The sequence below is a fragment of the Trichosurus vulpecula genome, chromosome 5 (assembly GCF_011100635.1).
Source record: "Trichosurus vulpecula isolate mTriVul1 chromosome 5, mTriVul1.pri, whole genome shotgun sequence".
NCBI classification, from domain to species: Eukaryota; Metazoa; Chordata; class Mammalia; order Diprotodontia; family Phalangeridae; genus Trichosurus; species Trichosurus vulpecula.
Window position 1 is genome coordinate 89,807,344 of NC_050577.1, and position 12,132 is coordinate 89,819,475.

A 12,132-nucleotide genomic window follows, 5' to 3' on the forward strand; every position below is an offset into this window, starting at 1 on the left:
GAGAGAGGAAGGGGATTTTTGGTGGGCCAAAGAACATAAGTCAAGGGAATATGCACAGTGAGTTTGTAGGACACTATATCCAGCCTTACTACAACATGGGAGTTCCACATTAAAGAGCAAGTTCTTCAGGGTGACCAAATTTTCTACTTCTTTGAATCACTAGTACCTAGCACAGAGCTTTGCACATAATAGATCCATTATTAATGGTGCTATTAATGATTAGTGGGATAGCTAAATGTGGCCAGATTTGGAGAATCTTGGAATTTGTTCAGAAGAATTTAAACTTGCTGCAATAGGAAAATATAGTATAATGGGGAAAGGTACATGCAACAGAGATGTGAGTTCCAGCCTCAGTGCTGTCACTGGCTAACTAACCTTTGACAAGTCACTTCACATCTTGAGGTTTTGGTTTCCTTCTATCCAAAATTAAGGTGCTGGACTACATCACTGGTGTCAAACTCAAGCAGAAACAAGGGTCACTAAATTAAGCCTAAGGATCTCTGTAGAATGCATGTTGACTTAAAAAAACACATATTAACATTATCTATTTTCTATTGGATTTTTATTTATTTTGTTAAATATATCCCAATTAAATTTAAATATGGTTCAGCCAGCACTTGGAAGTGCTGTGAGCTGTAATGCATGGTACTATGTTTGACACCTCTGGATTAGCTAAGATTCTGTTCAGCTCAAAATTTCTCTCAGTTTAGGAAGCAGGGAGCTATTGAAAGTTATTGAGCTATGAAAGGCAAGCTGCTGACTCAGTATATGTCATAGAGTCTTAGAATTGTAAACCTGGAAGAAACTGTTAATGTCTAGTCTAACTTTTCTTTTGATAATGGATTCTACTCTATAACATCCCTCCCAGGGTAGCCATATAAACTCTGCTTGAACAATGTTGGAAATGTAAAACTCACTCCCTCTAAAGGTTGTCCATTCATCAATCTCCCTTGTATTTCAATGAATGCCCAAATGGTTAATAATTTTTTTTTTCAAAACAGTGTTTTTTTTTCTTTCTGCAGCTGACACAATTGCCCATATAAAGATGCTTCTGCATAACTTAGTCCTCCTAGCTACGGCCCAGGGGAAAAATTGGACTGATCACTAATTGTGTTGCTTTAGTTTTTCATCCTCTGAGTCATTCTGTCTTGTACCATGTGCAGTTTTTTGAAAGGTTGGCCCTGTTCTGAAACATTTAGTGTTTGTATTCCCAACTGACAGGGATATCTCGTGGCTGAAAGAGATTGCTGTATATAATCCAGGCAGAGACAGAGACAGGGTTGGGGGCAGGCAGAACTGCATTTTAATTCCCTGATGCTTCCAGCTCTTGAGGAGCCTGCTAATCAACTAATTTCTTTCATCTCACCCTCAAAGCTCCCAAGGAACAATCCAGCTCCTTTTTCCATCCAGAGTGTACCTCATTAAATAGCAAGCTTCATTTTGTAACTGGTTGGACTGCATTTAAAAGATGGAGATAAATAACATCTATTTGTTTTCTAAATTTCCCTTTTAGAACCACAACTATTCTGGGGTGACCTAAGTTTTGCCCATAAGCAGTGGGATTTGGAAAAAATTAGAATAATGATTTTAAAAGACTGTATAATTTTAAATTGTGTTAATTAACACTGGCAATACTTTTATTTCTTCAGCAAGACTCCTTTTGATTCTTGTTCCCACTGTTGCAACTAGGTGAGGTTCTCTCCAGACTAACTCTTGTCCTAGGGGGACGCTCCTCATGGGGGTGGTGTCCCATGGGGCCAATGTCAAGGTCTCTCCTCTATGGTTGATTGGAGGGTATTTAGTACCATTTATTCCAGGGCTGCTTCGAATTGTTTGGTCCAGGTCCCCAAACTGCTACTTTTATTTCTGTCCCTTTTCTTGTTGAGCTGCCTACTAGAAAGCTCTAGCTTCTATTACACTCTGTATATCTCAGGACAGAATCACAACCTATTGAACATTGTTTTGATTCAGACTGTGGAAATATGTGAAATGGCCAAGCTGGACTGTTTAATGTCACTTGAATATCTGGGGTCAGAGTTCTATACTGAAGGATATTTGTTGGAAACATATGGCACTAGAGCATGGGTCTAAAGACTGGAGTGATAGCTTTCACTTCTTTGGGAGGGAAATACACTCTGTATGCTTCCTCTAAAAATTTATGTGCATTGGCTCAACATAATGTGTAATACAGATACACAGAAAGATACATATAGATATATGTACATATCTATACACACATACATATATATACACATGGAATATCAGGCCACTGGACCCAGATGGCTCTGGAGGAGAAAGTGAGGCTGGTGACCTTGCGCAGCCTGCTGTGACTCCAATCAAAGTCAACTGCAAGACATGTCATCATTTCCCTGATGTAATGGTCCTCTTCAAGAACAAAGGACAAATATAACATATACACATGTAGTATGTTAAACTTGGAGTTAGGAAGACCTGGGTTCAAGTCCCACCCTCAATGGTTACTAGCTATGTTGCTGTAGGTAAGTCACTTAAGTTCTGGGAGCCTTAGCTTCCTCACTTATAAAACAAATTCAGCAATACATGTAGTATCTAACCTCATAGGGTTGTGGTGAGGCTCAAATTTGAATGTATGTAAAATACTTCACAAGCTTTAAAATGTAAGATATGCTAGCTATCATTATTTCTTTTCCACACTCTGATCTAACAGGTCATTAGCAAGAGAGAGCAAGCCCAGTTTCTGAACTGGATGTAGCCTGAAATGTTTTGTTATGAATTTTTAAAAAATGTATCTTTCTGACATATGTCTCCAAAGTGATATTCCTGTGTATGTGCTGCATTTTAATTCTAGATCTTTAGCTCAGAAAAGGCCTACAGTCAAACCATATTTGCTTTGTCTGAGCGGGTATCTCTATGTGAATTTAACAAAAGCACACAGTCTGCTATATGTCACCTTCATTTACTTCTTCAACTCACAAGAGATACCAGATAGTTTTTTTTTAAAGCAGTGACTATGTTCAGATCAAGAAGGCACAGAGGCAGTCCCCAAAGGCCGGCAGTGATTATTTGGCTCTTGTTTAAATTGGGTTTCTACATTCTGTATGCTGATCCCTTAATGTTGCCTTGTAGATGACTCCTCGGTGCAGATCACATATGATAGCTACAGGGTAACCGCAAGTATACAAAGCAACTAGGTGGCACCATAGTGCACAGAGCACTGGGCCTGTAGTCAGGAAGACTCCTCTTCCTGTGTTCAAATCCAGCCTCAGACACTTACTAGCTGGGTGACCCATGGCAAGTCACTTCAACCCTGTCTGCCTCAGTTTCCTCATCAGTAAAATAGGCTGGAGAAGGAAACAGTAAACCACTTCAGTATCTTTGCCAAGAAAACCCCTAACTGTGTCATGAAGAGTCAGATACAATTGAAAAACCACTTAACACCCCTCCCTCCCCACCACCACAGTGAATTTGTTTCCCTTATTTCAGGATCTCTGGCACAGCTGGGTTTACTGGTATCGATTAACCTTTTTAAGCCTCAGTTTCCTCATCTGTAGAAAATTGGGATAGTAATAACACTTACCTATCAGGGTTGTTGTAAGGACCAAATGAGATAGAATGTGAAAAGTGCTTTGCAAGCCTTAAAAGCACTATATGGATGTTAGATATTGTTTATCATCATCATTAATATTATTATATAATGGAATAATTCTAGTCCACAGAAGAAGTTTGAGTTACTATCCAGCCAGGATTTTCCCTAACAGTGGTACTGAAAGGGGGAAATGACTGAGACAAACTAAAGAAAGAATGGAGAAGGGTGTTTAAACAATCTAACTCGGGTTTTTTACCAAGATTCACCAAGATAGGGAAATGGGTATGTAGTGCTAAGAAGTTTAGACCATGGGCATTAACTGATTTGCCAGGTCACAGTACAATGGACAATATAACAGGATGAGGAGAAGAGTCTGAATATTGGCATAAGGGGAGAAAAATGATTATTTGCTTATCCAGCGTTGGGAGTCACAGCTTTTTAAGATTGTCATGACCACCTAGCATAGATTGGCTTCTGATCCCCTTGATGACCTCTTGTGGTGGAGAGACAAGTTGCTCAAAGACAAGCTGGGTGGATTTAGGGAATATTTATTTCCTGGTACTTTTCAAATTTTTAGCTATTCTGTGGATGTCCTTGAATCTTGCCTCTGAAAGTGGTCTGTGGAAGGACCACATTCCCAGAATTCTCTATTTATGGACAGTAAAGAGATCGTCTTTACTCAGACCGACCACTGAGTAAAAACTGAAAGGATCCTAGATGGTAAGTATAGTTTTATTAAACATCAAAATTAAATTTATTTGAATTCATTATTAACTGACTCATATGAGCTCAAGATTGTGCTAGGTGCTAGATAATAGCAATAGGAGACTAGTTCACAACTTTGAAAAGCTGATCGTTTCAGTTGGGAGATATGGCTTATACATTTTGATTAAATATTAGGTGCTAAATTGTGCAGCAGCAATAGAAGATAGAGAAGGGAGAAAACAGTGGGCTGAGAAAAGACTTTAGGAAGGGAGTGAGACTTCAGCTAGACCTTTAAGGATGGGTGGGATTTAGAAATAACCAAAATCCAATATCTGGATTATAAAATTCCTGCTATTAAGATGGCTACCTGGGCACTATTAAGGGTTCAATCTCTCTAGCATTAAAAAAAGAAAAAGCTGAACTGATTTCAACCTAAGCAACACCTAAGAGGTAGAGCTCAGTAAGATATCTTCTGATCCCCTCTGACAACCACTTGGTGGAAAGACAAAGTGCTCAAAAATCTTTGGGGGATTTTTTTGGGTTTGTTTCCAAAGTCAGATTACTTTCAAATGTATTTAGTTATTACTATTGTTGTTGAGTCCTTTAAGTTGTATCCAGCTCTTTGTGACCCAATTTGGGGTTTTCGATAATGAAGTGGTTTGCTATTTCCTTTTGCAGTTCATTTTATAGATGAGGAAACTGAGGCAAACAGGATTAAGTGACTTGCCCAGGGTCACACAGCTAGTAAGTGTTTGAGGCCAGATTTGAACTCAGGACAATGAGTTTTTCTGAATCAGACTCTATCCACTGCTGCACTAGTTATTCACGTGGATGTCCTTATATCTCACCCCTGAAAGTAGTTTGTAGGACCACAGACTACTGTAAAAGATTATGGCTTGCTATCTTCGTCTCTGACTTTACTGTTGACTTATAATCTGTTTATGGTAATAATAACACCAAGATAAGCATTTGAAAGTTTGTAAAACACTTTCCTCAAAACATTCCGATGACATAGATAGCAAAAATGGCAGGATAACAGAACATGGATTTAGAGCCAGAAAGAATCTTGGAGGTCATTGAGTCCAATCTTCTCATTTTGCAAATGCAGAAACTGAGACTCAGAGCGTTAAGTAATGAACTACAGGCCACACTGCTAGGAAATTTCTGGGGTGAGACTCAAAGCTGGGTTTCCTGACTCCAAGACAATCTTGCTTTCTGTAGAATAACTAAGCAGCACTATGGATAGAGCCTGTGAAGTCAGTGAAAACATTATGACCAGCAACTGAAAGTCAGATGCCAGCTGCCATACATAAATCCTAAGTATTTTAGTTAGAGGAGAGATCTGACATACCCATGACAATTGCAAGTGGAGGGTGCTGCTATCCCCACCTGAATATATTCATGAGCAACTTGAGCCTTGCTTGGCCCAGCCACTGGCTTAAGAAGGGACCTGCCTGGACAGAATGTTGCAGTTACCCCAACTGCCACTGCTACTACAAACTGGCAAATTTATCCCCTCTCTACTTCCTCCCCTCCCCATTTCTTACTGCTGTCTGGCAAACTGGCAATATTTATTCTCTACTGTGTATTTGCTGCATATATTTTATAATGGGTTTTATCTCCATATAAAGAAAGGCTGACTTTTATTGCATTCTGAGTATGTGCTACAAAAGAGTGGACCATGTGATGGAGAAGAGAAAAGGGTAGCCATGGATCAATAGTCCTAGATTTAACTCGATCCATATTGAAGGGCTCTCTTTCTCTGGAGACGAAAAGGAGCTTTGAATATAAGCTTTTTGAGGGAAGTGACTGTCTTGGCTTTTGTATTATTCCTAGCATCTACCCTGGTATTTAATAGAAGTTTTTTTACTCACTCATTTGAAGGAGAAAGGCCAATGGAAATGCTTTTCCAGAACGCCCCCACGATGCCTGACCTATTCTATTCTGTTAATACAGGTAGCATATAAACTCCATACCACTCTTGCCCTTTGTCAACTTTATAGGCTAATTATGATTTTTAAAGAGAATTCCTCAAAGTTAAATGTCTGGGGTTTGTAACAGCTGACATTTACATGCCCCTTACAATGTTTTCATTGACTTTCAATGATTAATTTCCCTGAGGGGAAGGGACAAAGGGAATGCTTGCAAGGAGAGGGGATGGGGGTGGAGCCAGCTTGTCCAGCCCAGACTCTAAATACACCTGTGGCTACACAGGGGTAAGGACAGGCACCTGACCTGTGACTTCACTGGTACTGGGAGGAAACTTCCCTTACCAATGTAGGCTAATACCTTCAAGCCCGAGTCTTCCTACAGAGGAGGTCTAATGCTGGCTTTGAGTTGAACTCTCAATCCACCATTCCATGCCACCTCTCATGACTACATAACCATGTTAAATGTCAAGGGAACTTATTGAAATAGAAGTTTGTTTTAGAAGTTAGAGGTATCATAATGAACCAAAGTCTAGTGCCCAAACCTGCAATCTTGACTTAAGCTAACCTTTCATTTTCTTTGAAGGTAATCAGACTTGCAGAACTGCTAAGTGAGATTTTTCACTTAACTGAAACAGACAGCTTAGATTTTCTGGATGAATTTCCATATTAATGCAGCAAATCTGCTGGTGCAGGACCCCAGGAGCTTGAGGGAGTTGAAAAAAAAAAACTATGAAACCTTAAGATCTCAGGTGGAAGGTATGGAAGGGAAAGAGATCAAGGTAAATAACCACACAATTGTCTCACAACCCAGTGAAAATGAACATCCATAAGAACTTACCTTTGCTGATGGAACACAGTCTCCCCAAGAGATGTATGACTAAACTTCAGTCTGGGTCCTTTAATGATTCTCATATTTATGTGTTGATGCAATCATTCAGTCAACAAACATTTAAGTCCTTACTATGTACCAGGCCCTGTGCTAAGTGCTAAAGATACAAGGAAGGCAAAAACAAGTCTCTGCCCTCAAGGAGTTCACCTTCAAATGGTGGAGACAAGATGTACTCAACTATATACACAGAGTAAACAGAAATAATCAAAAAGGAGAAGGTATTAGTAGCTGGGCCTCCTACAGAAGATGGGATTGGAGTTAAGTCTTGGAGGAAGCCAGGGAAACTAAGTGGCAGATGTGAGGGAGCTAACATACACTTCCTCGATTTCCTCCAGTGCTGGTATTGTGGGAAGCATCTCCAGCATGTCTTGGGCAAGCAACTTCACCTCATCAGGCCTCTATTTTACAAAATGGGGGGTTGGACTAGAGAATCTCAAATGTCCCTTCCAGCTCTAAATCTATGATCCTTGGAAGCAATGAGCAATGGGCACAGGAAGGGACGTAGGTCTAAGTTAAGCATGAGGAGGCAGTGTGGTACAGTGGACAAAACAAAGACAAAAACTGACTCTGGAGTCGGAAGACCTGGGTTCAAATCCCACTTCTGACACTACCTATATGACCTTGGGCAAGTCACCTAACTTACATGGATTGCAGCTTCTTCAACTGTAAAATGTGGGGGTTGGCAAAGATGGTCTCCGAAATCCATAAGCTAGGTGGAAAAGGGGATAGGGTACTGGATCTGGAGTCAGGAAGACTTGAGTTCAAATTCAGCCTCAGATACTTACTAGTTGTGTAATCCTGGGCAAATCACTTAACCTCTGTGCCTCGGTTTCCTCAACTATAATATGAGGATAATCATAACACCTATCTCCCAGGGTTGCTGTGAGGGATCCAATGAGATAATATTTGTAAAGCACATAGTACCTGGCACATAGTCGATATTATATAAATGCTTGTGTTATTATTACTATTTTACCACTATTATAATTCCCTTTCAGCTCTACAGTAATGATCCCAAGTTAACTACTAGTCGCTGAGTACCTACTATGTCCAGACTTTGATGAGCTTTTGTTATAATTACTAGAAATTACAGTTTGATAGTTGAATTTGCATGTCCCAGGCTAGACTTCCACCAAAACTCAAACAATACTGAACAGATGCTGGGCTTCAGTGTTCATTCTAGACTCAACCAGTTCAGTTTGTGATATATACATAATCAAGCCTTGGCATTGCTGTACCTCCATACTTGACCTACTTTCTTTCTGGAGTTCTACGTGTAGAACTCCAATGAGGACAACGCTACTAGAACTTTGCTTTGTGGAAGAAAACTACAAGGGGCCAATAGTACTTTTCAGTAGCATACTTCCTATTCTGATTTGTTCTGCCCCCAGCCTCTTCCCAGGGGAGTTTGCTCCTCCATTTTGAATCTTAGAAACCTCTTGGTATACACCAGGTGGGCTTTCTCCCCTGATGGCCACATTACAGATAATTACTAAATCTCAGCTGCTGTCTTCTCTCCCCCTTTCCTGGCCCAAGTGAAAAAAATGGCTAATTCCAGTTCTGTATATATCGGTACATGTAGTAGAGACAAGGCACCGAAGTGGCAGAAAAGACTCCACTCTGAATGGGGATGGACAGAACTCTTCTTGTAAACCCTTCTAAATGAGCCTTAGGAAGATATTCATTCTCCACAACACTTGAGATCTTAGCTTAAATCTAACCTTTTCACATGAACCAAAGCCACTACTAGAGATGACTCCTAATCAGGATGTCTCTGAGGAAAATATTAACTTTCAATAAATACAATTGTCATTATTTTAACAAAAGAGATTTCTCTATTATACATGTGCTCTGCTTTAAAGAAATTCTGCTGTTAAAAAAGCCCTAACCCCATCTTCCCAAAGATGTCAATTATGGAATCAGGTTGTACAATAGTGGAGAAACCTGTTAAAGAATGTCTGTTCCTGAGGAGCTCATACTGAGAAATATGAAATAAAATGATTAGAGTATTGGGAGGAAAACATATTACTAATATGTGCTACGAGGAAAACAGAAGGAAGCAAACCTCATTCTTGGATCATCTGGTGGTGTCATTTCCAGATCATGGGTAGGCCCATTTAAGCCGATGACATGTAAGGAAATGCTTGGATTTTCACATCCAGCCTAGGATATAAAAGGGAAGAAAGATGTTATAAGTAATAATTGAGACAGTACTTTTTTGCCTTGTAAAGCCTTTTCAAATATATTTTGCGGGTTATACAAATTTGTGGACACCCCTAAGACATACCCCAAGAAATTTAATTCTCATCAGAGAATGGCTGAGATACTCTATGTGGGGATGTTTAACACTCACCTGGAGGCTGAGATGGGAAATACAGGGAATTGGACTTATTCTCTTGCTTCTCAATTTCCCTTCTCTCTCTTCTCCTCTCTACAGCACTTGCCCCCTGTTTATTATCCACACCTCTTATCATTTCCCAGAGAAAGAAAAAGGAGAAATCAGAAGAAAGGAAAGAGAGAAGGAGCAGCAAGATGACAGAACAAAGGGGAAATTATCCAAGAAATGGAAATTATCCATTTTCACTGCTCACAAGTGGGATGAAATTAAGGCCTTCCAAAAAAGATTGAGTACATTGTTCTGCTTTGAACTCCTCTTCTACTCCAACCACTGCCAGTTTGGTGGCAATGTGTACCCACCAAACATATCACAGGCCCAAAATACAACTGTTTTGGCCAGGAAAGAAACACTAGAGGACATAGAAGAGAGAACATAAGTGGGTGGCCCAGAGGGTGAGCTCACCAACCTACTGGCAGTGCATGGTTTCAGTGATATACAAAAAGCATACTCCTGATTTTTTTAAAAGATGCTTGTGTTCAGTAAAGAAATAAGCCAAATACATTTTTCAATAGGTTGAGGACTTTTATTTTGAGGATCAATTCCAGGAGAAGGGCCTACAAAATGCTTTTTGGTTGGAATATGAAGGAGACCTTCTATTTAACCCACAAGTCACCAATTCTTCAGGATGCTAGGGTTTAGCAAATTTCATGCTTAAGGGAACTTGTCCCCGAGTTTATCAGAAACTTTATGGGCGAAATGAGGGATCCCTACTTTTCTGTTTTGTTTTTTTTCCAGAGCATGAGGAGTGATTTTACCATACATTCTGGGAAATACTAGATAGGGAGATGTCCATGCTGTATTTATCACACTACAGAGCTCAAGAATTGGTTGAAGAAACTGGGGATGTTTAGTGTGGAGAAGAGAATGACATGGAGGACATGAGCCATCAGGAAGAAGAAGGATTCTATTTCTCCTGCTCAATTCCAGAGGGCTATCCAAGTAGGAATGATTAGAAGAGGAAGAGAGGAAGATACACATTTGATTTAGAGAAGACCCTCTTAACAGAACTCTCCAGAAGTGACATGGACTGTCCCCAGAAGACAGTAAGATCCTCTTACCAGAGGTCTGCAAGCCAAGCCTGGCTGCCTGCTTTGGTGGCATGTTGCAGAGGACATTTCTACTCAAGTAAGGAATGGGCTCAGATGGTCTCTGAGCTTCCATGAAATGGTGACACCCCAATACATTTCTCCCTTTACTTCTTTCCATCATGCTTTGCTATTGGCTGTAGAATCAAATAATGGTGGCCACTATAGCCATCAGTTGTAGACATAAGTATTCTCCCTTTAGTTTCATGCAAGTGAATTGCCATTGTATGTTACTAATGGAAAGAACACTGAGCTGAGAGTTGGGAGTCCTGGGTTCTGGTTCAAACCCTGCTATTGATTTGCTGTGTGACTTGGAGTAAGTTACTTAAGCTCTCTGGGTCTCAGTTTCCTTATCTGTAAAATGAGGAGACTGGCTAGATGATCACTAAGGTCCTTTTCAGCTCTAAATCCTATAAATATTCTATGATTCATGACTGAAGGAGGGGAGAAGAATGAGGGTGGGAGGCAGATGTAGTCACCAACTCAGAGGGAAACAAGGTTTTGTTTTTTTTTACTCTATTCTGAAGTTTAGTTAAATGACTAACCCCAGCTTAGACAAACACTAAAGGTAAATTTACCAACCATCAAATTTAACTAAACAAAGATGGCAATTTAATGAGAAATAATTAATCTTTTCTCTGTTTACTGTAATGCTCATAAGCATCTCTGATTAGCACATCTCCACATCTGAGTCAGCTGAGAGGAGAAAGACCCATGAATAATGCAAACAATCAGTTCAGCAAAAGGAAAAGCCGAAAGCCATTTCTCTTACCTTGGGATAATGATAGGGCTTAACAGTGGGGTAGATAGCGCCAGTGTAGGTGGGCAGGTCCATGATGGGCACTCGGGAATCATTGATTGTGGCATAGGCTAACCTAGTCCCGTCTGGAGACCACCAGTGTGCAATGTGAGTCTTTAATATCTCCTCTGGGGAAAGGACAGAAAGCAGAGAAACATGAATAGGAAACAGATGGAGGAGAAATCAGTTAAATGCCATTACAAATGGTACGATATTGGTTGTTTCTCAGTCTTGTCTGACTCTTTGTGACGCCATTTAGGGTTTTCTTGGCAAAGATACTGGAGTGGTTTGCCATTTCCTCCTCCAGCTCATTTTACAGTTGAGGAAACTGAGGCAAACAAGGTTAAGTGACTTGCCCAGGATCACATAGCCAATAAGTGTCTGAGGCTGATTTGTACTTAGGAAGAGCAGTCTTTCTGACTATGGGCCAGGTACTATATCTACTGTGCTACCTAGGTGCCCCTGGAGTTGGAACGACCTAAGTTCAAATCAAGCCTCAGACACTTGCCCAGCTGTGGAATCCTGGGCAAGTCACTTAACCACTGTTTGCCTGTTTATTCATATGTAAAATGGGATAATAATACCACCTAGCTTCTACAGTTGTTGTGAAGATCAAATTTAGTGATAACTGTAAGGCACTTAGCACAGTGCCTGGCACAGAGTGCTTTGTAATGTTAGCTCTCATTATATCCTCACAATGTCTCCAAGGGTTTCATCCATTTCACGGGTACCAGTAAGTATGGGATGATAGTAACCACAG

At 40.2% G+C, this 12,132-nt stretch overlaps 1 protein-coding gene across 1 annotated transcript in view; it reads right to left on the reverse strand.

Moving 5' to 3' along the window:
• Positions 1-12,132, reverse strand: part of DPP6 (dipeptidyl peptidase like 6) — a 1,232,953-nt gene that overhangs the window by 169,483 nt on the left and 1,051,338 nt on the right. Inside the window, exons 9-10 of the mRNA XM_036759527.1 lie at positions 11,346-11,500; positions 9,156-9,253 (exon numbers count right to left, since the gene is read on the reverse strand). Of these exons, the coding sequence (XP_036615422.1) occupies positions 9,156-9,253; positions 11,346-11,500 (253 nt within the window). The remainder of the gene's footprint in view (positions 1-9,155; positions 9,254-11,345; positions 11,501-12,132) is intronic.